Source organism: Oncorhynchus tshawytscha, linkage group LG21, assembly GCF_018296145.1.
Source record: "Oncorhynchus tshawytscha isolate Ot180627B linkage group LG21, Otsh_v2.0, whole genome shotgun sequence".
Lineage (NCBI taxonomy): Eukaryota > Metazoa > Chordata > Actinopteri > Salmoniformes > Salmonidae > Oncorhynchus > Oncorhynchus tshawytscha.
The window spans coordinates 7,478,811-7,506,008 of NC_056449.1; the positions used below are offsets into that span (position 1 = coordinate 7,478,811).

General features: G+C 42.6%; 4 protein-coding genes across 13 annotated transcripts in view; all 4 read right to left on the bottom strand.

Moving 5' to 3' along the window:
* LOC112220813 (protocadherin alpha-C2-like) overlaps positions 1 to 27,198 on the bottom strand; it is a 211,359-nt gene that overhangs the window by 76,417 nt on the left and 107,744 nt on the right. Inside the window, exon 1 of one of the 10 annotated variants that reach the window (XM_024382710.2) lies at positions 14,133 to 16,673. The exons of 8 other annotated variants lie outside the window; for them this stretch is intronic. In XM_024382710.2, the coding sequence (XP_024238478.2) occupies positions 14,133 to 16,517 (2,385 nt within the window). In that variant the 5' untranslated portion in view covers positions 16,518 to 16,673. Of the gene's footprint in view, positions 1 to 666; positions 3,170 to 14,132; positions 16,674 to 27,198 lie in introns of those variants that run through there. One more of the 10 variants, XM_042302979.1, reaches the window with a different exon arrangement.
* LOC112220461 (protocadherin alpha-4-like) lies at positions 7,160 to 10,840 on the bottom strand. Its single transcript, XM_042302988.1, has one exon. It carries the CDS (start codon positions 10,390 to 10,392, stop codon positions 7,825 to 7,827), a length of 2,568 nt encoding a protein of 855 aa, XP_042158922.1. The 5' UTR covers positions 10,393 to 10,840; the 3' UTR covers positions 7,160 to 7,824.
* Positions 11,038 to 12,774, bottom strand: LOC121840313 (protocadherin alpha-3-like). Its single transcript, XM_042302830.1, has one exon. It carries the CDS (start codon positions 12,772 to 12,774, stop codon positions 11,038 to 11,040), a length of 1,737 nt encoding a protein of 578 aa, XP_042158764.1.
* On the bottom strand, positions 17,184 to 24,870 carry LOC112220494 (protocadherin alpha-6-like). Its single transcript, XM_042302831.1, has 5 exons — positions 21,804 to 24,870; positions 19,094 to 19,188; positions 18,481 to 18,697; positions 17,591 to 17,958; positions 17,184 to 17,278 (listed from the first exon to the last, which is right to left on the bottom strand). The coding sequence occupies exons 1-5, from the start codon at positions 24,245 to 24,247 to the stop codon at positions 17,184 to 17,186; spliced, it is 3,219 nt and encodes a 1,072-aa protein (XP_042158765.1). The 5' UTR covers positions 24,248 to 24,870.

A 27,198-nucleotide genomic window follows, 5' to 3' on the forward strand; every position in this document is an offset into this window, starting at 1 on the left:
ATGTGTTAGAATAGGCCTACAGAGATAACTTCAAGTAATCAAACTCGTGTTCGTAATTCACTCATCGAAAGGTGCATGTATGTAAAAGAACGAAAGTTTTTGTTCAAATGAAACACACAGGGAAAGGAGCCAAAAAGTCTAGCCACGTTGAACAATAAACTATGTGTGGATTATATTCTGATATCGATGGCAGAAGCTATAAAAAACTAGGACGAGTAGCAGAGCATTGATACGGATAGCTCAAGGGATATCGACATTGTAATGCTGTCAAGGCCGCAAAGACAACTCTGAAAAGCGAAATACCACGGTTTGCATATTTTCAATTTAACCAGTGACAATTATCGGTCTAGAAACATCACTGGACATTGTAAGCACAAAGCACAAACGATTTCAGCCCCATATACAGCAGCCAAAACTATTTCACCGCTTGGTGAACACAGTCATTTGGAAACAAGTATTCACGGTAGCCTATAAATCGTTGATACATTATGCATCCGTAGGCTGAAAATGGGGACACGTTATATCAATCTGAAACCTGCCATGATGTAAGCATATCTTCATATTTCCCAATGCCACATATCTCTGTCTGTTTTCGCACAACACAAAACACATTGAAACTGGAAGTGCAGACACATTTAAACATCTGCGGAGGAGAGTTCCTCTTACCTTCTCTTTGCTGGGTAATGTTTGAGTCCTGTTAAACGTGTCATTTCCATTAATACTGATCAGTTCTGCATCTGCAGGTGGATACGGTGCGGGAAAAACCACTACGTCACTCTTCAGTGTGTCTGAACTGAAGCACACGTCATACTGCTGAGTAGATTTAGAGTAAGACCAGCTCCCGTCGGGGTGTGTGGTGATCATTGGGGCACTGTACCTTCTGAAACTGTCGTCTGTCCTGTGGCATTTTACAGCTATTAAACTGATGAGGCTCAGTAAAAATATCACTGACACCGAGGCAATGGCGATCAGCAAATACAGGTTTAAATCAGAGAAGCTCTCCTCCTTTCTTGGTACGTTTCTGGATTCAGTCTGGATTTCACCTGTACTTTCAACCACCACTACATCAATAGACACAGTCGCTGACAGTGAGGGTTCTCCGTTATCAGAAACCAACACGACCAACGGGTGAGCTTTCAGGTCATTGTCACTCATTCGCCTCTTAGTCCTTAGCTCCCCGGTGCTGGTTCCGATTCGGAAGAGGTTGGTTCCCTTGGGCTCAGAGATGTGATAAGAAAGCAGCGCATTGTAACCAGAGTCGGAGTCTACAGCCCTGATCTTGGCCACAAAGTAGCCCGCTTCAGCAGAATAGGGAATGTTCTCACTGTTAACGGAGCCGTGATCAGAATAGGGCGCGAGAATCCCAGGACTGTTGTCATTCTCATCCAGAATAAAAACGTTCACAGTCACGTTGCTGCTGAGAGGAGGAACACCAGAGTCTGTGGCCTGAACTTTAAACTGGAAGGTTTTTATCTCCTCATAGTTAAAAGACTGCAAGCTGACCATATCTCCGGTATCTGAGTTTATATTTACAGATGATGATATTGAAACACTTTTATCTAATAATGAATACGTCACTTTTGCATTTTCATCTGAATCTGGATCAAAAGCAGACATCGTATAAATGACGTCACCTACCGGACTGTTCTCTTTGACATAGACATTAATCACGGGTTCTGAGAAGCGAGGAGCGTTGTCATTCACGTCAGAAACCTGTACAGTAACAACGCTGGTGCTGGAGAGAGGCGGGGTCCCTTCATCCGTAGCTGTGATGGTGACATTATACTGAGCAGCCCTCTCTCTGTCAAGAGGCCCGTCGACCACTAACGAATAATAGTTCTTGTAGTTCGACTTTAGTTTAAAATGAACAGACCCTACAAGTTCACAGTTAGTGAGGCCATTTTGACCTCCATCGTTATCAGTTACTGTCACCAAGGCGACCACTGTCCCCATCTCGGCATCCTCTTTCACTGGACTCATGAGTGACGTCACTAAGATTTCTGGGGCATTGTCATTGACATCAATAACATCAACTAACACTTTACCATGTGCACTGCGAGGTGAATGCCCTCGGTCCATCGCCTGAACTCGAATTTCAAATGCAGGACTATCTTCATGATCCAAATTTCCCTTAACTGTAATTTCACCCGTGTCTGAATTGATGGCAAACATGTTTGAGGGGTCCAGATTTCCACGTTTTAAGAAAGAATACACTATCTCACCATTTACGCTCTCGTCTAAATCTGTTGCAGTGAGAGTTAATATATTTGTCCCAAAAGGCGCGTTTTCATGAACACGAACTTTATAAAGCGGCTTAGAAAATACTGGAGAATTGTCATTAACATCAATTACGTTCACTACTATCAGCAATGTCCCAGATCGTGGAGGTTTTCCTCCATCTACAGCGGTCAGTGTGAGCTGGATCACGGGCTGTTTCTCTCGGTCTAACGCTTTCTGCAGTACCAACTCAGCAGACATACTCTGCTCTCCACCGCTCTGTACATCCAGGGAGAAGTGTTCATTCGGGCTCAGCTTGTAGCTCTTTACCGAGTTAGCTCCTATGTCTGCGTCATTTGCTATCGGTAGCATATATCGCTCGCCCGGCGTTGAAGACTCAGAGATGTTAAATGTGTGGGATTTTTCAACAAAAGATGGTGTGTAATCATTAATATCTAAAATATTAACCTCAATACGATGCAGAAGCACAGGATGGCTTAATATGGCTTCGATATTCAAAGAGCACTTTATCGTATTCGGACAAAGCTCCTCTCTGTCTATTCTCTCGTTAACTAACAGTAATCCTGTTTTCAGATTCGCATCAAAATACCTCTTACTATGTCCCGATACAATCCTTAGACCCCTCGACTCCAGTTCGTGTACATTAAGGTTTAAATCCTTAGCGAGATTCCCCACAAACGTGCCTTTGTCCACCTCCTCTGAAACGGAGTAAGAGATCTGCGCTGCAGACCAGCCAAATAAACAAAGCAAGGCGACGCACTGAATCCAAAAGCTTTCCCTTTGTCTTCGACGATCCATCGCTGCATGTATAAAAACAACTGAATCCAATAAGTAAGGGTCATGTATCCATCAAAACCCGAAGTATTCCGTTAAATGTCGGACATTCTGTACACAGCTCAGCCCTCTCCGTCTCATCACCTCGACCGTTTCTCTTCACAACGCCCCTCCGACAGTGACGCTATTCTGTATTTTCCTTCAGAGGAGGAGTATAAAAACACATTTGACTTCGCTGCTTTCCGTGGTCTATAGTGACACCCTGTGTTACGTGTTCGATTTCATGTCATTTTATATAATACATAGTTGACCTATTGTGATAGTAGTGAGCAAAGTAGCAAAGATCACTGTGTATAACCAGCGACCAATGTCGTCTCAAATCTGAATCAACTACATGAAAGAGTCAACCACACCGTAGAGTTGAACTCGAATACACTTCATGACAAGTGCAAAAGCGTGAAATGATAAAGATGGGAACATTTCAAATGAGTTATTATTATAGTCAGTTATAAATAGTGGTAATACAGTTTTGATACAAGGACAGCTGTCGTTATTTGATCGCCTATAGAAACTGCCAGATAGAATGTTAACGGGGGAGACAAAGCAGAGAGATGAAACATTTGAAATAAAAAATCAACTCTCTACCACTTGAATGAATCCATTCCACTTTCAACGATGATAGGCATTGATTCGAAAAGGCCTCTGCCCCTCGAAACCAAAGAACACTAACCGTTTCAGCACCACGGACAGCGTCTGTACTTTCACAGCGATGTGATTTTCCACATTGTTTTATTTAAAAAATATGTATTTAACCTTTATTTAACTAGGCAAGCTAGTTAATAAGAATTATTATTTACAATGACAACCTAACCCGGTCAAACCCTAATCCGGACGGCCTTGGGGCAATTGTGCGCCGCCCTATGGGACTCCCAATCACGGCCGGTTGTGATACAGCCTTGAAATATTGTTCCCGCAATGTATGCCAATATATATTCTCATAAGATTTAAAAAACAAAATTGACCATGCAAACACGTGGAGGCCTATAACTCTGAAGCCATGATACAACTACATTTGACAAATGTCTGTAATTTTGCCAAAAACTGCTATATCAAACTGTGCTGGGGTTTTAAAACATTTTCACATTCGTGAAGCATATTCATCTTACCTTGTCTTTGTTGGGTAATGTTTGAGTCCTGTTAAAGGTGTAATTTCCATTAATACTGATCAGTTCTTCATCTGCAGGTGGATACGGCGCGGGAAAAACCACTACGTCACTCTTCAGTGTGTCTGAGTTGAAACACACGTCATACTGCTGAGTAGATTTGGAGTAAGACCAGCTCCCGTCAGGGTGTGTGGTGATCATAGGGGCGCTGTACCTTTTGAAACTGTCGTCTGTCCTGTGGCATTTTACAGCTGTTAAACTGATGAGGCTCAGTAAAAATATCACTGACACCGAGGCAGTGGCGATGAGCAAATATAAGTTTAAATCAGAGAAGCTCTCGTCCTTTCTTGGTACGTTTCTGTATTGAGTCTGGATTTCACCTGTACTTTCAACCACCACTACATCAATAGACACAGTCGCTGACAGTGCGGGTTCTCCATTATCAGAAACCAACACCACCAACGGGTGAGCTTTCAGGTCATTGTCACTCATTCTCCTCTTAGTCCTTAGCTCCCCTGTGCTGGTTCCGATTCGGAAGAGGTTGGTTCCCTTGGGCTCAGAGATGTGATAAGAAAGCAGTGCATTGTAACCAGAGTCGGAGTCTACAGCCCTGATCTTGGCCACAAAGTAGCCCGCTTCAGCAGAATAGGGAATGTTCTCAGTGTTAACGGAGCCGTGCTCAGAATAGGGCGCGAGAATCACAGGACTGTTGTCATTCTCATCCAGAATAAAAACGTTCACAGTCACGTTGCTACTGAGAGGAGGAACACCAGAGTCTGAGGCCTGAACTTTAAAACTGAATATTTGTATCTCCTCATAGTTAAAAGACTGCAGGCTGACTATATCTCCTGTATCTGAGTTTATATTGACCATTGTAGACAGCGGTAGTGAGTTGCTGTTAATCTCTAATGAGTAGGTCACCTGACTATTTTCACTGACGTCAGCATCAACTGCAGAGACTGTTTTAATTACATCTCCTATCGGACTGTTCTCTTTCACATAAACATTAATCACGTTTTCTGAGAAGTGAGGAGCGTTGTCATTCACATCAGAAACCTCCACCGTAATAACGCTGGTGCTGGAGAGAGGCGGGGTCCCTTCATCCTTAGCTGTGATGGTGACATTATAATGAGAAGCGGTCTCTCTATCAAGAAGCCCATCTACAACTAACGAATAATAGTTTTTATAGTTTGTCTCCAATTTAAAGGGGACTTTATTCTCAACTTCACAATGTACAACCCCGTTTTTGCCACCATCTTTATCTAGGACTGACACGAGAGAAATGGCAGTGCCAACCTTAGCGTTCTCCTTCACTCTGTCTAAGAGTGACGTCACAGTGATCTCAGGGGCATTGTCGTTGAGGTCCACCACTTCTACCAATACTTTACAGTGTGCTGCCATCGGGGGCTGGCCTCTGTCGCTTGCCTCTACCCGGATCTCGAACGCCTTTCTTTCCTCAAAGTCAATATTGCTTTTTACTGTTATAACGCCAGAGTTGGGGTCGATATCGAATATATCTAGAATACGGTCTTGATCTTTATTCCTAAGAGAGTAGACAATCTCACTATTTGTACCTTCATCAGCATCAGTCGCGTTCACAGTGAATACCGTTGTTCCTATGAGCACATTCTCGGAAATTTGAGTCTTATACAAAGAGCTAGTAAATACCGGAAGGTTATCATTAATATCTAAAACATTAACAATAATCTGTGACGTACCAGACCTCTGTGGATTTCCTCCATCGACAGCGGTCAGTGTGAGTTGTATCACAGGCTGTTTCTCTCGGTCTAAAGCTTTCTGGAGCACCAACTCAGCGGACACACTCTCTCCTCCATTGTGTATGTCAAGAGAGAAGTATTCATTAGGACTAAGCTTGTATGTGCTAACAGTATTCTTACCAACATCCAAATCAGAAGCCTCTGATAAAGTGAATTTAACTCCAGGTAAAGTGTTCTCAGCTACGTTTATAGTTTGGGATTTCGCACTAAACGACGGAGCGTTATCATTAACATCTACAATATTCAGCTCTAAACGGTAAAGCTTCAACGGATTGTTGATAACGGCCTCTACGATGACTGTACATTTCAGATACTCTGCACAGAGCTCCTCTCTGTCTATTCTTTCATTCACATAGAGAACACCAGTCTTTAGATTTACCTCGAAATACTTTCTCTTGGACCCGGTGATAATCTGAAACATTCGCGACTCCAAATCCTGGACATTGAGGTTCAGATCCTTAGCGATATTTCCCACGGAAGTCCCCGGGTTTACCCCCTCTGAGACGGAGTAGGAGAGCTGCCCGGACACCGCTTCCCAGTAACACTCGAGCAGCACAATAACAAAATACGTCACAATAGAGCTCCTTCTATTCAGTAAAGACATAATTCCATCGAAAGTGAGCTGATCATAGACCCGAAGAGAATAATATCCGTCAAACAATCAAAGCATCGAAAAATATACGTATCAAATTCAGCTTATTATTTACACCTATGTGTACTCCGCTTCGACCAGTCTCCCTCTCGTCCTGCATTTCTTTGTAACAAAGCCCCGAGAAATCACTTCTCCCTCTGAAACTGGGAGGGGCCTCGAGACCAAATATAATATCTCAATGCCACGGTCAACAGTGACGCCAAGTGGTAAATGTACGAGCTTCAGAAAATCACATAAAATTACATGACACTCAGACACAAGCTAAGCATGATGACCATACAATTCTGAACAAAAATATAAACGCAACATGCAACAATTTCAAAGATGTTACTGATTTACAGTTCATATCAGGAAATCAGTCAATTGAAATGAATTCATTAAGACCTAATCTATGGATTTCACATGACCGGACAGGGGTGCAGCCTGCAGCCATGGAGAGCATAGGCCAACTCACTTCGCAGCCAAGCCCACCCACTGGGGAGCTAGGCCCAGCCAAACCCCCCCCACCCACCACCACCACCACACACTAACCAGACGACCATGCAAGTGAAGAAGCCAGAAGTGGAGGTCCTGTGAGGCCGTGGATACATGCGGTTATATGTTTGTGAGGCCGGTTGGACCTACTGCCAAATTCTCTAAAATGACATTGAAGGCAGCTTATGGTAGAGAAATTAACATTTAATTCTCTGAAGACAGATGTGGTGGACATTCCTGTAGTCAGCATGCCAATTGCAAGTTCCCTCACAACTTAAGATGTATGTGGCATCGTGCTGTGTGACAAAATTGCACATTTTAAAGTGGCCTTTTGTTGTCCCCAGCACAAGGTGCACCTATGTAATGATAATGCCGTTTAATCAGCTTCTTGTAATGCCACAAGTGTCAGGTGGATCGATTATCTTGACAATGGAGAAATGCTTACTAACAAGGACGTAAACAAATTTGTGCACAACATTTTTGAGAAATAAGCTTTTTGTGCATATGGAACATTACTGGGATCTTTTGTTTCAGCTCATGAAACATGAGACCAACACTTTACCTGTTGCGTTTATATTTTTGTTCAGTGTATATCTGTGCTCTTGTGTAAGTTTAGTTTACTATAGCAAGGTCTGCTAAACATACAAAAGCAAGCAAAAACCTCCTTTGGCTAAGAAACCTGGCAAAAGAGGACAGGACAAAAACGGGTGGGTTTCAGCACCATGGACAGCGGACACATGATCCTCTAGATAGGGAGCGGATAGTGAACATTTTTGCAACTTGTTGAAGCAGTAAGATCCCAATTATTTAACTGATTATTCAAAAACGCTGTCATAGATAGACAATGGGAAGCACGCCAAAGCATACACATTTTTGGCAAAGGGATGGATGGAAACGGATTTCTGTGAGAAATAAAACATTTATTTCTTACCTTCTCTTTGTTGGGTAATGTCTGAGTCCTGTCAAACGTGTCATTTCCATTAATACTGATCAGTTCTGCATCTGCAGGTGGATACGGTGCGGGGAAAACCACTACGTCACTCTTCAGTGTGTCTGAGTTGAAACACACGTCATACTGCTGAGTAGATTTAGAGTAAGACCAGCTCCCGTCAGGGTGTGTGGTGATCATTGGGGCGCTGTACCTTTTGAAACTGTCGTCTGTCCTGAAGCATTTTACAGCTATTAAACTGATCAGGCTCAATAAAAATATCACTGACACTGAGGCAATGGCGATCAGCAAATACAAGTTTAAATCAGAGAAGCTCTCCTCCTTTCTTGGTACGGTTCTGTATTGAGTCTGGATTTCACCTGTACTTTCAACCACCACTACATCAATAGACACAGTCGCTGACAGTGAGGGTTCTCCGTTATCAGAAATCAACACGACCAACGGGTGTGTTTTCAAGTCATTGTCACTCATTCTCCTCTTGGTCCTTAGTTCCCCGGTGCTGGTTCCGATTCGGAAGAGGTTGGTTCCCTTGGGCTCAGAGATGTGATAAGAAAGCAGCGCATTGTAACCAGAGTCGGAGTCTACAGCCCTGATCTTGGCCACAAAGTAGCCCGCTTCAGCAGAATAGGGAATGTTCTCAGAGTTAACGGAGCCGTGCTCAGAATAGGGCGCGAGAATCCCAGGACTGTTGTCATTCTCATCCAGAATAAAAACGTTCACAGTCACGTTGCTGCTGAGAAGAGGAACACCAGAGTCTGTGGCCTGAACTTTAAACTGGAAAGTTTTTATCTCCTCATAGTTAAAAGACTGCAGGCTGACTATATCTCCAGTGACTGAGTTTATATTGACCATTGTAGACAGCGGTACTGAGTTGTTTTTACTCTCTAAGAATGAGTAGGTCACATGACTATTTTCATTGACGTCAGCATCAACTGCAGACACGGTTTTAATTACATCTCCTATCGGACTGTTCTCTTTCACATAAACATTAATCACTGGTTCTGAGAAGCGAGGAGCGTTGTCATTCACATCAGAAACGTGGACAGTAATAACGCTGGTGCTGAAGAGAGGCGGGGTCCCATCATCCGTAGCTATGATGTTGACATTGTACTGAGAAGCCCTCTCTCTGTCAAGATGCCCATCGACCACTAAAGAGTAATAATTTTTATAGTTCATCTCTAATTTAAAGGGGACTTTATTCTTAACCTCGCAATGTACCAACCCATTTTTGCCACCATCTTTATCGAGGACTGACACGAGTGCAATTGCAGTGCCAACCTTAGCGTCCTCTTTCACTGTGTCTAAGAGTGACGTCACAGTGATCTCAGGGGCATTGTCGTTGAGGTCCACCACTTCTACCAATATTTTACAATGAGATGCCATCGGGGGCTGCCCTCTGTCACTCGCCTGGGCACGGATCTCAAATGCAGTATGTTCTTCATAGTCAATTTTACCTTTAACTGTAATTATCCCCGTTTTTGGCTCAATATCGAACATCTGGAGGATATGATCCTTCTCATTTTTGCTGATAGAATAAACAAGGTGACTATTCGTACCCTCATCAAAGTCTGTCGCATTTAAAGTTATGACAGTCGTTCCTATTGGTGCATTTTCAATCATACGTGTCTTGTACAAAGACGTGGTGAAAACTGGAGCGTTATCATTTATATCCAGAACATGAACTATTACTTCCAATGTACCTGACCTTGCTGGATTTCCTCCATCTACAGCGGTCAGTGTGAGCTGGATCAAAGGCTGTTTCTCTCGATCTAAAGCTTTCTGCAATACTAACTCAGCAGACACACTCTCACCCCCTTTGTGCACCGCTAAGGAAAAATGCTGGCTAGGACCCAGTTTGTATGTATTGAGAGCATTCTTTCCAACATCTACATCAGATGCGTCTAACAACGGAAATCGTACCCCTGGAAAAGTGTTTTCAGCAATGTCTATAGTTTGTGATTTCGCTCGGAAAGATGGAGCATTATCATTAACATCTAAAATATTCATTTCTACACGGTAGAGTTTCAACGGATTGTTGATAACGGCCTCTACACTGACTGTACATTTAGGAGCATTTGCACAGAGCTCCTCCCTGTCGATTCTCTCATTCACATAGAGAACACCAGTCTTTAGATTTACCTCGAAATACTTTCTCTTGGACCCGGTGATAATCTGAAACATACGCGACTCCAAATCCTGGACATTGAGGTTTAGATCCTTAGCGATATTTCCCACGGAAGTCCCCGGGTTTACCTCCTCTGAGACGGAGTAGGAGAGCTGCCCGGACACCGCTTCCCAGTAACACTCCAGCAGCACAAGCACTAAATACGTCACAAAAGATCTCCTTCTATTCGGTACAGACATATTTCCATCGAAGGTGAGCCAAGCATAGATCCAAAGATACGAATATTTGTCAAACAATCAAAGCTTCGAGAAATATGTTTCCAATCCAGATTTTTTACACGGTAAACATTGATGTTGCCTCCGACCAGTCTCTGTCTCTTTCTCTCACTCACCCTGCGTCTCTTTGTAACAAAGCCCCGAGAAATGTTCTCACCCTCTGAAACTGGGAGGGGCCTCGAGACACCAAAAACAATATCTCATTGCCACGGTCAACAGTGACGCCAAGTGGGGCATTTACGCAACAATGTATGAGCTTAGATTATCAAATTACATTACATTTCAGAAAACCCAGACACAAGCCAAGGCTGGTGATCATAATATCTCATTACAAGTGTAAGTTAATATGAGTAGCTCTAAGGAATGTACTAAGCGCAATCACCTCATTAGCTCAAACACCAAGAAAAATACCATTATCCGTTTCAGCACCATGGACAGCACACGGACGTTTATATTTACAACGGGTAAAGAACACAACATTTTTACAGCTTACATAGGCAGTTAAACGTACATTAAAGAGCAAACGACAACACCATCAAAATACCTTAAAAAGCACAACAAAGCAGAGTAAATGCTCAGTAAATGACAGGAGAACAGAATATTTATGTGCTAATTGAAAACATGATGTCTTACCTTGTCTTTGCTGGGTAACGTTTGAGTCCTGTTAAACGTGTCATTTCCATTAATACTGATCAGTTCTGCATCTGCAGGTGGATACGGCGCGGGGAAAACTACTACGTCACTCTTCAGTGTGTCTGAGCTGAAACACACGTCATACTGCTGAGTAGATTTGGAGTAAGACCAGCTCCCGTCAGGGTGTGTGGTGATCATTGGTGCGCTGTACCTTTTGAAACTGTCGTCTGTCCTGAAGCATTTTACAGCTATTAAACTGATCAGGCTCAGGAAAAATATTACTGACACCGAGGCAGTGGCGATCAGCAAATACAAGTTTAAATCAGAGAAGCTCTCGTCCTTTCTTGGTACGTTTCTGTATTGAGTCTGGGTTTCACCTGTACTTTCAACCACCACTACATCAATAGACACAGTCGCTGACAGTGAGGGTTCTCCGTTATCAGACACCACCACGACCAACGGGTGAGCTTTCAGGTCATTGTCACTCATTCGCCTCTTAGTCCTTAGTTCCCCGGTGCTGGTTCCGATTCGGAAGAGGTTGGTTCCCTTGGGCTCAGAGATGTGATAAGAAAGCAGCGCATTGTAACCAGAGTCGGAGTCTACAGCCCTGATCTTGGCCACAAAGTAGCCCGCTTCAGCAGAATAGGGAATGTTCTCAGAGTTAACGGAGCCGTGATCAGAATAGGGCGCGAGAATCCCAGGACTGTTGTCATTCTCATCCAGAATAAAAACGTTCACAGTCACGTTGCTACTGAGAGGAGGAACACCAGAGTCTGTGGCCTGAACTTTAAACTGGAAAGTTTTTATCTCCTCGTAGTTAAAAGACTGCAGGCTGACTATATCTCCAGTGACTGAGTTTATATTGACCATTGTAGACAGCGGTACTGAGTTGTTTTTACTCTCTAAGAATGAGTAGGTCACATGACTATTTTCATTGACGTCAGCATCAACTGCAGACACGGTTTTAATGACATCTCCTATCGGACTGTTCTCTTTAACATAAACGTTAATCACTGGTTCTGAGAAGCGAGGAGCATTGTCATTCACATCAGCAACGTGTACAGTAATAACGCTGGTGCTGGAGAGAGGCGGGGTCCCTTCATCCGTAGCTGCGATGGTAACATTGTAATGAGACGCGCTCTCTCTGTCTAGAGGACCATTTACTACTAATGAAAAATAGTTTTTATAGTTTGTCTCCAATTTAAAGGGGACTTTATTCTTAACCTCACAATGTACCAACCCATTTTTGCCACCGTCTTTGTCGAGGACTGACACGAGAGCAATTGCAGTGCCCACCTTAGCGTCCTCTTTTACTGTGTCTAAGAGTGACGTTACTGATATCTCAGGGGCATTATCGTTTATGTCTAGTACTTCAATCAACAATTTGGAGTGAGATGTCATCGGAGGGTTGGCCCCATCATTTGCTTGAAGACGGATTTCAAAACCTTTATTTTCTTCAAAATCTATTTTTCTTTTGTTTGTAACAGTCCCAGTTTTTGTGTCTACTACAAAAATATCAGCAAAGTTGCCTTTTCCAAACTCGCTAAATGAAAAAAACACTTCACCATTTGGTCCTGCATCTAAATCAGTAGCATTTAGTGTTATTATTGAGTTTCCAATCGGTACGTTTTCATAAACACTGGCTTTGTACAGCGATTTACTGAAAACAGGTGAGTTGTCGTTTATGTCTAACACATTAACTATAACAGCCATACTACCAGACTTCGGTGGATTTCCACCATCTACAGCGGTCAGTGTGAGCTGGATCACAGGCTGTTTCTCTCGGTCTAAAGCTTTCTGCAGCACTAACTCAGCAGACACACTCTCTCCTCCTTTGTGTGTAGCTAGAGAAAAATATTCATTGTGACTAAGCTTGTATGTACTAACGGTATTCTTACCAACATCCGCATCATGAGAGGATTTTAGGGGGAATTTAGCACCGGTTAATGTGTTTTCTGTTATATTGATATGTTGGGACCTCGTAGGAAAAGACGGGGAATTATCATTAACGTCTATAATATTTATTTCTATTCGATAAAGCTTCAACGGATTCCTGATAACAGCCTCTACACTGACTGTACATGTTAGATCCTCTGCACAGAGCTCCTCTCTGTCGATTCTCTCATTCACATAGAGAACACCAGTCTTTAGATTTACCTCGAAATACTTTCTCTTGGACCCGGTGACAATCTGAAACAGACGCAACTCCAACTCCAGGACATTGAGGTTTAGATCCTTAGCGATATTTCCCACGGAAGTCCCCGGGTTTACCTCCTCTGAGACGGAGTAGGAGAGCTGCCCAGACACCGCTTCCCAGTAACACTCCAGCAGCACAAGCACCAAATACGTCACAATAGAGCTCCTTCTATTCGGTACAGACATAATTCCATCGAATGTGAGCCACGCATAGATCAAAAGAGATGAGTATCCTTCAATCAATCAAAGCATAAAACAATATATTAATCAAATCGAATTTCTACACGGTAAACACCATGTCGCCTCCGACAGCAGTATCTATCTCGTTCTTCCTCTCTTTGTAACAAAGCCCCCAGAAATCTCCTCACCATCTGATGCTGGGAGGAGCCTAGAGACTCACATATAAAATCTCAAAGCCACGGTCAATAGTGACGCCACGTGGCACCGGAACGAGTTTACAATAATTATTCAGAAAATCACATTATTCTACGACACAAAGGCAAAACCTGTGCATTTGAACAATAATATATCCGATAACTTAATTTAAGTTCTGCACTACATGTCAGGGTCTACAAAATACAGGCCTACAAAACGACAAAAAAGCTATTCGCTCAAGTAAACAACCAATGTTTGAGCACGATGGCGTTCAGCACCATGGACAGAGCACCAAAGTTTGAATTTACAGCGGGTAAAAACCAAGCCGTATTTAAAACTTGTAAAGTAATTAAGAAGTCCGTTATTTCACTGAACATTCAGATGAGACAGTGAAGTAAATGTCAACATCATCAAAACATTGAGAAGCATGAAACAAGGAAAACATGTTCAGTAAAGAATAGAAAAGTATTAATATGTTTAGAAAAAACGGCATTTCTTACCTTTTCTTTGTTGGGTAATGTCTGATTCCTGTTAAACGTTTCGTTGCCGTTAATACTGATAAGTTCTGCATCTGCAGGTGGGTACGGTGCGGGGAAAACCACTACGTCACTCTTCAGTGTGTCTGAGTTGAAACACACGTCATACTGCTGAGTAGATTTGGAGTAAGACCAGCTCCCGTCAGGGTGTGTGGTGATCATAGGGGCGCTGTACCTTTTGAAACTGTCGTCTGTCCTGTGGCATTTTACAGCTATTAAACTGATCAGGCTCAATAAAAATATCACTGATACCGAGGCAATGGCGATCAGCAAATACAGGTTTAAATCAGAGAAACTCTCCTCCTTTCTCGGTACGTTTCTGTATTGAGTCTGGATTTCACCTGTACTTTCAACCACCACTACATCAATAGACACAGTCGCTGACAGTGAGGGTTCTCCGTTATCAGAAACCAACACGACCAACGGGTGAGTTTTCAGGTCATTGTCACTCATTCGCCTCTTAGTCCTTAGCTCCCCTGTGCTGGTTCCGATTCGGAAGAGGTTGGTTCCCTTGGGCTCAGAGATGTGATAAGAAAGCAGTGCATTGTAACCAGAGTCGGAGTCTACAGCCCTGATCTTGGCCACAAAGTAGCCCGCTTCAGCAGAATAGGGAATGTTCTCAGTGTTAACGGAACCGTGATCAGAATAGGGCGCGAGAATCCCAGGACTGTTGTCATTCTCATCCAGAATAAAAACGTTCACAGTCACGTTGCTGCTGAGAGGAGGAACACCAGAGTCTGAGGCCTGAACTTTAAAATGGAATGTTTTTATCTCCTCATAGTTAAAAGACTGCAGGCTGACTATATCTCCGGTATCTGAATTTATATTGACCATTGTAGACAGCGGTAGTGAGTTGCTGTTACTCTCTAAGAATGAGTAGGTCACATGACTATTTTCACTGACGTCAGCATCAACTGCAGACACCGTTTTGATTACATCTCCTATCGGACTGTTCTCTTTCACATAAATGTTAATCACGGGGTCTGAGAAGCGAGGAGCGTTGTCATTCACATCAGAAACGTGCACAGTAACAACGCTGGTGCTGGAGAGAGGCGGGGTCCCTTCATCCGTAGCTGTGATGGTGACATTATACTGAGAAGCCGTCTCTCTATCAAGAGGCCCATCTACAACTAACGAATAATAGTTTTTATAGTTTGTCTCCAATTTAAAAGGGACCTTATTCTTAACCTCACAATGGACAACACCATTCTTTCCACCATCTTTATCGAGGACTGACACGAGAGCAATGGCAGTGCCAACCTTGGCGTCCTCATTCACTGTGTCTAAGAGTGACGTCACCGTGATCTCAGGGGCATTGTCGTTGAGGTCCACCACTTCCACCAACACTTTACAGTGCGATGCCATCGGGGGCTGGCCTCTGTCACTCGCCTGGGCACGGATCTCAAACGCAGGTATTTCCTCGAAGTCAATATTCCCTTTAACTGTAATGATACCTGTTTTAGAGTCTATTTGAAAGATATCTAAGAAATGGTCCTGTTCCTTGCTCCTAAGAGAGTACACAATTTCACTATTTGTACCTTCATCGACATCGGTGGCATTTAAGGTGATGATCGTTGTGCCGAGGGGCACATTTTCCAAAATTCGGGTCTTGTATAATGAATTACTAAAAACTGGAGCGTTATCATTGTTATCCAAAACATGAACAATCATCTGTGACGTACCAGACTTCGGAGGATTTCCACCATCTACAGCGGTCAGTGTGAGCTGGATCACAGGCTGTTTCTCTCGGTCTAAAGCTTTCTGCAGCACTAACTCAGCAGACACACTACCTCCCCCTTTGTGTGTATCAAGCGAGAAGTATTCATTCGGACTAAGCTTGTATGTGCTTACATCATTCTTACCCACATCAGCATCAGAGGCCTCCGACAGAGCGAATCTAAGTCCAGGTAATGTGCTCTCAGCAATGTCTAAAGTTTGAGAATGTATTCTAAAAGACGGATCATTATCATTAACGTCTAAAATGTTCATTTCTAGACGGTAAAGCATCAACGGATTGTTGATAACGGCCTCTACGCTGACTGTACATTTCGAAGACTTCGCACAGAGCTCCTCTCTGTCTATTCTCTCATTCACATAGAGAACACCAGTCTTTAGATTTACCTCGAAATACTTTCTCTTGGACCCGGTGATAATCTGAAACATACGCGACTCCAACTCCAGGACATTGAGGTTTAGATCCTTAGCGATATTTCCCACGAAAGTCCCCGGGTTTACCTCCTCTGAGACGGAGTAGGAGAGCTGCCCAGACACCGCTTCCCAGTAACACTCCAGCAGCACAAGCACTAAATACGTCACAATAGAGCTCCTTCTATTCGACAAAGACATCATTTTATCGAACGTGAGCCGAGCATAGATCCAAAAAGACGATTATGCGTCAATTAATCCAAGCATCGAAAAATAATGTTTAAAATCCAGCTGAATATTTTTACGGTAAAAGCTGATGTGGCTTCCGACCACTCCGCTTCTCTCTCGTCCTGGGTCTCTTTGTAACAAAGCCCTGAAAAGTCTTCCCACCGTCTGAATCTGGGAGGGGCCTCGAGACTCGAATATAATATCTTAATGCCATGGTCAATAGTGACGCCAGGTGGTGAATGCACAAGCATACACCAACTCCGAATATCACAATGACACCCATCCAAACACAATATAAGCATGACGACGAAACATTTATGTGCTATTTCATTTAAAAATGTTTGCTAAAATGTCTGCTAATTATAGCAAAAATACGTATTCACAAAATTACTTCAAATAACTGGCAAAATCACGCAGCCGAAGACTTTGATGATTTTCAGCACCATGGACAGCACCCGTGTGCTTCACTTCACAGCGCGAGAACAGTAAAACATTTGAACTTTTACAGACAGCAAGATCTCTATTATTTCATTGAACATTCAAATGAGAAAGAAAGGTCAACGTAATACAAAGACATTAAGAAGTACAAAAAATACAGGAAAAAAGTATAATTGAAGGATATGAGACTAATTGATTTCTGGGTTAAGTGAAAACTATGTTCCTTACCTCGTCCTTGTTGGGTAATGTTTGAGTCCTGTTAAACGTGTCATTTCCATTAATACTGATCAGTTCTGCATCTGCAGGCGGAAATGGTGGGGGAAAAACCACTACGTCACTCTTCAGTGTGTCTGAGCTGAAACACACGTCATACTGCTGAGTAGATTTAGAGTAAGACCAGCTCCCGTCAGGGTGTGTGGTGATCATTGGGGCGCTGTATCTTTTAAAACTGTCGTCTGTCCGTAAGCATTTTACAGCTATTAAACTGAACAGGCTCAATAAAAATATCACTGACACCGAGGCAATGGCGATCAGCAAATACAGGTTTAAATCAGAGAAGATCTCCTCCTTTCTTGGTACGTTTCTGGATTCAGTCTGGATTTCACTTGTACTTTCAACCACCACTACATCAATAGACACAGTCGCTGACAGTGAGGGTTCTCCATTATCAGAAACCAACACCACCAACGGGTGAGTTTTCAGGTCATTGTCACTCATTCGCCTCTTAGTCCTTAGTTCCCCAGTGCTGGTTCCGATTCGGAAGAGGTTGGTTTCCTTGGGCTCAGAGATGTGATAAGAAAGCAGCGCATTGTAGCCAGAGTCCGAGTCTACAGCCCTGATCTTGGCCACAAAGTAGCCCGCTTCAGCAGAATAGGGAATGTTCTCAGTGTTAACGGAGCCGTGATCAGAATAGGGCGCGAGAATCCCAGGACTGTTGTCATTCTCATCCAGAATAAAAACGTTCACAGTCACGTTGCTGCTGAGAGGAGGAACACCAGAGTCTGAGGCCTGAACTTTAAACTGGAACGTTTTTATCTCCTCGTAGTTAAAAGACTGCAGACTGACTATATCTCCTGTCACTGAGTTTATATTGACCATTGTCGACAGCGGTACTGAGCTGCTTTTACTCTCTAAGAATGAGTAGGTCACCTGACTATTTTCATTGACGTCAACATCAACTGCAGACACGGTTTTAATGACGTCACCAACCGGACGGTTCTCTTTCACATAAACATTAATCACGGGTTCTGAGAAGCGAGGAACGTTGTCATTCACGTCATAAAGGTTAACAGTAATAACGCGGGTGCTGGAGAGAGGCGGAGTCCCTTCGTCCGTAGCTGTGATGGTGACATTATAATGAGAATCACTCTCTCTGTCAAGAGGCCCATCTACAACTAACGAATAATAGTTGTTATAGTTTGTCTCCAATTTAAAAGGGACCTTATTCTTAACCTCACAACGGACAACTCCATTTTTTCCACCATCTTTATCGAGGACTGACACGAGAGCAATTGCAGTGCCAACCATGGCGTTCTCCTTCACTGTGTCTAAGAGTGACGTCACAGTGATCTCAGGGGCATTGTCGTTGAGGTCCACCACATCTACCAACACTTTACAGTGTGCTGCCATTGGGGGCTGGCCTCTGTCACTCGCCTGGGCACGGATCTCAAAGGCAGGGTGTTCCTCAAAATCTATATTGCCTTTAATTGTTAAAGTCCCTGTATTTGGGTCAAGATGGAAAACATCTAGTACATGGTCCTGATCTTCTTTGTTCAGAGTATATACAATGTCACTGTTCGTTCCTTCATCTGGGTCTGTCGCGTTAAGAGTTAATAATGTTGTCCCAAGCGGCACATTTTCTAAAAGTCGAGTCTTATACAACGATTTTGTAAATACCGGGGTGTTGTCATTAATATCCAGCACATGAATTATTATGTCTGAAGTACCAGACTTCGGAGGATTTCCTCCATCTACAGCGGTCAGTGTGAGCTGGATCATAGACTGTTTCTCTCGGTCTAAAGCTTTCTGCAGCACTAACTCAGCAGACACACGATCTCCTTTATGCACCGCTAAGGAAAAATATTCATTAGAACTAAGCTTGTATGTATTGATACCGTTCTTCCCCACATCAGCATCATAGGCCGATAGTAGGGGGAATCTAACCCCAGACAATGCGTTCTCTGCAATGTCTTTACTTTGTGATTTAGCACTGAAAGATGGGGCATTATCATTAACATCTAAAATGTTAATTTCTATACGGTAGAGTTTCAAAGGATTGTTGATAATAGCTTCTACACTGACAGTACATTTCGGAGCCTTCGCACATAGCTCCTCTCTGTCTATTCTCTCATTCACATAGAGAACACCAGTCTTTAGATTTACCTCGAAATACTTTCCCTTGGACCCGGTGACAATCTGAAACATGCGAGACTCCAAATCCAGGATATTGAGGTTTAGATCCGTAGCGATATTTCCCACAGAAGTCCCCGGGTTTACCTCCTCTGAGACGGAGTAGGAGAGCTGCCCGGACACCGCTTCCCAGAAAAAACACTCCAACAGCAAAAGCACTGAATACGTCACAACATATCTCCTATTCGGTAAAGACATACTTCCATCGAAGGTGAGCCAAGCATAGATCCAAAGATACGAATATAGGTCAAACAATCAAAGCTTCGAGAAATATGTTTCCAATCCAGAATTGTTACACGGTAAACACTGATGTGGCTTCCGACCAGTCTCTGTCTCTCTCTCTCTCATCCTGCGTCTCTTTGTAACAAAGCCCCGAGAAATGTCCTCACCCTGTGAAACGGGGAGGGGCCTCAAGACACAAAATACAATATCTCAATGCCACGGTCAACAGTGACGCCACGTGGGGAATGTATGAGCTTACATTAACTCCGTTTTTATTTTTTGGCCTACACGCCATGACACACAAACACTAAATCTGATTGAAGACCATAATATCTGAGCACATGTAGGCCATGTTCTTCTTCATATGAAAAGTTGTAAATGGAGTAAAGGCAACACAAAAAAGCGCATCCACGACATTAGTTCAAACAACTGGCAAAAACAGGCAGTGAAAGACCGTAATATGTTTCAGCACCTTGGACAGAGCACGTCTGTTTCTCTTGACAGCGAGCGAAAAGCAAGGAGTTTATTTCAACTTGTGAAGGCAGTAAGATGTTGTCTATTTCATACAAATAATTTCAATGAGACAGCGAATCAAAAGACTGCATCATCCAAACACAATGAGAAGCACATCAAAGCAAACGTGTATTTTAAAGATACAGTGCCTTGCGAAAGTATTCGGCCCCCTTGAACTTTGCGACATTTTGCCACATTTCAGGCTTCAAACATAAAGATATAAAACTGTATTTTTTGTGAAGAATCAACAACAAGTGGGACACAATCATGAAGTGGAACGACATTTATTGGATATTTCAAACTTTTTTAACAAATCAAAAACTGAAAAATTGGGTGTGCAAAATTATTCAGCCCCTTTACTTTCAGTGCAGCAAACTCTCTCCAGAAGTTCAGTGAGGATCTCTGAATGATCCAATGTTGACCTAAATGACTAATGATGATAAATACAATCCACCTGTGTGTAATCAAGTCTCCGTATAAATGCACCTGCACTGTGATAGTCTCAGAGGTCCGTTAAAAGCGCAGTGAGCATCATGAAGAACAAGGAACACACACACCAGGCAGGTCCGAGATACTGTTGTGAAGAAGTTTAAAGCCGGATTTGGATACAAAAAGATTTCCCAAGCTTTAAACATCCCAAGGAGCACTGTGCAAGCGATAATATTGAAATGGAAGGAGTATCAGACCACTGAAAATCTACCAAGACCTGGCCGTCCCTCTAAACTTTCAGCTCATACAAGGAGAAGACTGATCAGAGATGCAGCCAAGAGGCCCATGATCACTCTGAATGAACTGCAGAGATCTACAGCTGAGGTGGGAGACTCTGTCCATAGGACAACAATCAGTCAATTGCACAAATCTGGCCTTTATGGAAGAGTGGCAAGAAGAAAGCCATTTCTTAAAGATATCCATAAAAAGTGTTGTTTAAAGTTTGCCACAAGCCACCTGGGAGACACACCAAACATGCGGAAGAAGGTGCTCTGGTCAGATGAAACCAAAATCGAACTTTTTGGCAACAATGCAAAACGTTATGTTTGGCGTAAAAGCAACACAGCTCATCACCCTGAACACACCATCCCCACTGTCAAACATGGTGGTGGCAGCATCAGGACCATTCTGGAAGAAAACCTGATGGAGTCTGCAAAAGACCTGAGACTGGGACGGAGATTTGTCTTCCAACAAGACAATGATCCAAAACATAAAGCAAAATCTACAATGGAATGGTTCAAAAATAAACATATCCAGATGTTAGAATGGCCAAGTCAAAGTCCAGACCTGAATCCAATCGAGAATCTGTGGAAAGAACTGAAAACTGCTGTTCACAAATGCTCTCCATCCAACCTCACTGAGCTCGAGCTGTTTTGCAAGGAGGAATGGGAAAAAATTTCAGTCTCTCGATGTGCAAAACTGATAGAGACATACCCCAAGCGACTTACAGCTGTAATCGCAGCAAAAGGTCGTGCTACAAAGTATTAACTTAAGGGGGCTGAATAATTTTGCACACCCAATTTTTCAGTTTTTGATTTGTTAAAAAAGTTTGAAATATCCAATAAATGTCGTTCCACTTCATGATTGTGTCCCACTTGTTGTTGATTCTTCACAAAAAAATACAGTTTTATATCTTTATGTTTGAAGCCTGAAATGTGGCAAAAGGTCGCAAAGTTCAAGGGGGCCGAATACTTTCGCAAGGCACTGTAGGAGAAAAACACATTTCTGGTACAACTGAAAACATGATGTCTTACCTTCTCTTTGTTGGGTAATGTCTGAGTCCTGTCAAACGTGTCATTTCCATTAATACTGATCAGTTCTGCATCTGCAGGTGGATACGGCGCGGGAAAAACCACTACGTCACTCTTCAGTGTGTCTGAGCTGAAACACACGTCATACTGCTGAGTAGATTTCGAGTAAGACCAGCTCCCGTCAGGGTGTGTGGTGATCATTGGGGCGCTGTACCTTTTGAAACTGTCGTCTGTCCTGTGGCATTTTACAGCTATTAAACTGAACAAGCTCAATAAAAATATCACTGACACCGAGGCAATGGCGATCAGCAAATACAAGTTTAAATCAGAGAAGCTCTCCTCCTTTCTTGGTACGTTTCTGTATTCAGTCTGGATTTCACCTGTACTTTCAACCACCACTACATCAATAGACACAGTCGCTGACAGTGAGGGTTCTCCGTTATCAGACACCACCACGACCAACGGGTGAGCTTTCAGGTCATTGTCACTCATTCGCCTCTTAGTCCTTAGTTCCCCGGTGCTGGTTCCGATTCGGAAGAGGTTGGTTCCCTTGGGCTCAGAGATGTGATAAGAAAGCAGCGCATTGTAACCAGAGTCGGAGTCTACAGCCCTGATCTTGGCCACAAAGTAGCCCGCTTCAGCAGAATAGGGAATGTTCTCAGAGTTAACGGAGCCGTGATCAGAATAGGGCGCGAGAATCCCAGGACTGTTGTCATTCTCATCCAGAATAAAAACGTTCACAGTCACGTTGCTGTTGAACGGAGGAACACCCGAGTCTGTGGCCTGAACTTTAAAATGGACAGTTTGTATCTCCTCATAGTTAAAAGACTGCAGGCTGACTATATCTCCTGTATCTGAGTTTATATTGACCATTGTAGACAGCAGCACTGAGTTGCTGTTACTCTCTAAGAATGAGTAGGTCACATGGGCATTTTCATTGACGTCAACATCAACTGCAGACACTGTTGTGATTATCTCTCCTATTTGACTGTTCTCTTTCACATAAACATTAATCACGGCTTCTGAGAAGCGAGGAGCGTTGTCATTCACATCAGAAACGTGCACAGTAATAACGCTGGTGCTGAAGAGAGGCGGGGTCCCATCATCCGTAGCTAGTATGTTGACATTGTAATGAGAATCACTCTCTCTGTCAAGAGGCCCATCGACCACTAAAGAATAATAATTTTTATAGTTTGTTTCTAACTTAAAAGGGACCTCATTCTCAACCTTACAATGAACCACTCCGTTTTTGCCACCATCTTTATCGAGAATAGACACGAGAGCAATGGCAGTGCCCTCCTTCGCATCCTCCTTCACTTTGTGTAAGAGTGACGTCACAGTGATCTCAGGGGCATTGTCGTTGAGGTCCACCACATCTACCAGTATTTTACAATGAGATGCCATCGGGGGCTGCCCTCTGTCACTCGCCTGGGCACGGATCTCAAAGGCAGGGTGTTCCTCAAAATCTATTTCGCCTTGAACTGTTATTGTCCCTGTATTTGGGTCAATGTAGAAAACATCTAAAATATGGTCCTGATCTTTCTTGCTCAGAGAATATATTATCTCGCTGTTCGTTCCTTCATCTGGGTCTGTCGCGTTAAGAGTTAATAATGTTGTCCCAATCGGCACATTTTCCAAAAGTCGAGTCTTATACAACGATTTTGTAAACACCGGGGTGTTGTCATTATTATCCAGCACATGAATCATTATGTCTGAAGTACCAGACTTCGGAGGATTTCCTCCATCTACAGCGGTCAGTGTGAGCTGGATCACAGGCTGTTTCTCTCGGTCTAAAGCTTTCTGCAGCACCAACTCAGCAGACACACTACCTCCTCCTTTATGCACCGCTAAGGAAAAATATTCATTAGAACTAAGCTTGTATGTATTGATACCGTTCTTCCCCACATCAGCATCATAGGCCGATAGTAGGGGGAATCTAACCCCAGACAACGTGCTCTCTGCAATGTCTATACTTTGTGATTTAGCAGTGAAAGTCGGTGCATTATCATTTGTATCTAAAATATGCATTTCTACACGGTAAAGCTTCAACGGATTGTTGATAACGGCCTCTACACTGACTGTACATTTAGGAGCATTTGCACAGAGCTCCTCCCTGTCTATTCTCTCATTCACATATAGAACACCAGTCTTTAGATTTACCGCGAAATACTTTCTCTTGGATCCGGTGACAATCTGAAACATACGCGACTCCAAATCCTGGACATTGAGGTTTAGATCCTTAGCGATATTTCCCACGGAAGTCCCCGGGTTTACCTCCTCTGAGACGGAGTAGGAGAGCTGCCCGGACACCGCTTCCCAGTAACACTCCAGCAGCACAAGCACTAAATACGTCACAATAGAGCTCCTTCTATTCGGTAAACACATATTTGCATCGAAGGTGTGCCAAGCATAGATCCAAAGAGATGAAATTATGTTCAAAAAAATCTAGGTTTTGAATAAGGTATTTGTCAAATCCGACTACATTTGTAGACGGTATAAACAGACTGATCTATTCTCCGACTAGTCTCTCTCACGCCCTGTGTCTCTGTAACAAAGCCACAAAATATCTCCTCATCCTCTGAAACCGGGAGGGACCAAGATAGGTGAACATTTCTCACACTAACGGTCAACAGTGACGACAAGTGGTGAAAAAGGCAACATTCAAGTGCCTTCAAAACCCAGCGGATAGAGTGTATAATGCAAGTTCCAGAAAGCACGAATCCAATAATCAAATCTGAACAAATAACAACCATGAACGTCAATATCTGGAAGTGAAGTGTATTTTTCAGGCGATATTGAATAGCTTACAGCATCAGTAGCCCATAAAGTTGCCATGACGCCCTATTGGCAGACTAAGTAGAGCTCCTATCAATACATTATGTACACATTTTGTTATTTTGAAGTGTTGTTTTTAAATCAGCTGTTTTGTTTTTGATAACATTGAGTCTTTATTGAATATGTATTTATATACAGTACCAGTCAAAAGTTCGGACACACCAACTCATTCAAGAGTTTTTCTTTATTTTTACTGTTTTCTACATTGTAGAATAATAGTGAAGAGATCAAAACTATGAAATAACACATGTGGAATCATGTAGTAACCAAAAAAGTGTTAAATAAATCAAAATGTATTTTATATTTGAGATTCTTCAAAGTAGCCACTTGATGACAGCTTTGCACACTCTTGGCATTCTCTCAACCAGCTTCATGAGATAGACACCTGCATTTCACCAGCATTTCAATTAACTTCTCGAGTGTATGGGGCAGGATTTTCATTTTTGGCTAAAAAACGTACCCATTTGAAACTGCCTATTTCTCAGGCCCAGAAATTAGAATATGCATATAATTGTCAGATTAGGATAGAAAACACTCTAAAATTTCCAAAACTGTCAAAATATTGTCTGTGAGTATTACAGAACTGATATTGCTGGCGAAAACCTGAGGAAAATCAAACCAGGAAGTGCTGTTTTTCCTGAAAGCTCTCTGTTCCATTGGATGCCTTGCCTCCATTTAAAGGGATATCAACCAGATTCCTTTTTCTATGGCTTCCTCAAGGTGTCAACAGTCTTTAGACATAGTTTCAGGCTTTTATTTTTAAAAATGAGCGAGAAAGATAACATCGCGTCAGTGGATAGCTGGGTGTTCGCAGAGTTTTGCTTGCGCAACCGAGTGGGGCAGCCATTGTCTCTCCCTCTCCTATTGAAAAAGCGACAGTCCCGGTTGATATATTATCGATTGTATATTTTAAAAACAACCTGAGGCTTGATTATAAAAAATGTTTGACATGTTTCTGAGGACATTACGGATACTATTTGGAATTTTCATCTGCGATGTCGTGACCGCTCGAGCCTGTGGATTTCTGAACATAATGCGCCAAACAAATGGAGGTATTTTGGATATAAAAATAATCTTTATGGAACAAAAGGAACATTTATTGTGTAACTGGGTGTCTCGTGAGTGCAAACATCCGAAGATCATCAAAGGTAAGCGATTTAATCTATTGCTTTTCTGACTTTCGTGACCAATCTACTTGGCTGCTAGTGTTTGAAATATTTTGTCTACTGAGAGAGATGTTCTTACATAAACGCTTGTTATGCTTTCGCCGAAAAGCTGTATTGAAATCTGACACGCCAGGTGCGTTAACAACAAGCTAAGCTGTGTTTTGCTATATTGCACTTGTGATTTCATGAAAATTTATATTTTTAGTAATTTAATTATAATTTTGCGCGCTGCAATTCGGCAGGTGTTGAGGGAAATGATCCCGCCTAAGGGATGGGTGTATCAAGAAGTTATTAACAGGTGTGCCTTGTTAAAAGTTCATTTGTGGAATTTCTGTCCTTCTTAATGCGTTTGAGCCAATCAGTTGTGTTGTGACAAGGTAGGGGTGGTATACAGAAGATAGCCCTATTTAGTAAAAGATTAAGTCCGTATTATGGCAAGAACAGCTCAAATAAGCAAAGAAAAGCACTATAGAAGTGTAATAAATAGTCATACTACTACTACTAATAATAATAATAATAATTAAAAACTCAGCCAAGCTGCATGAAAAAACAAAAGTCACGATGTGTGAGTGTGTGTGTGTGTGTGTGTGTGTGTGTGCATGACACACAGACATTGACCCCTGACCCAAAAGCACTGAACTTACATACTACTCTATCTAACAAACAGAAACACAGCTAAAACCTATGGGCCCGATTCCGACCGTAGTTAAGCGTGTGTAAATGGAACATAACTCCCTCTTTACGCACTTTTCACTCTCCGCATATTCTGACCTTGAACTTAGATTAGATTAGTGTGATGTTCACCCACTATTCGTTTTGGGTGGAGATGGAATAAATGAAGGCATGGCGGAGGTGTGTCTACAGCTACACCGTATTCTGACCTTGACTTCATTCCCTCATAATTCCACCACCTTTACACGTGTAACGGTTTTCATGTGGTGAAGGAGAGTCGGACCAAAATGCAGCGTGTAGATTGCGATCCATGTTTAATGAACAAACTTAACACGAATCTAAATACAAACACTACAAAACAATAAACGTAACGTAAACCGAAACAGCCTATACTAGTGTAAACTAACACAGAGACAGGAACAAGGACACTAAGGACAATCACCCACGAAAAACTCAAAGAATATGGCTGCCTAAATATGGTTCCCAATCAGAGACAACGATAAACACCTGCCTCTGATTGAGAACCACTTCAGACAGCCATAGACTTAACTAGAACACCCACTAGCTACAATCCCAATACATACACACCACATACAAAAACCCATGCCACACCCTGGCCTGACCAAATACATGAAGATAAACACAAAATACTTCGACCAGGGC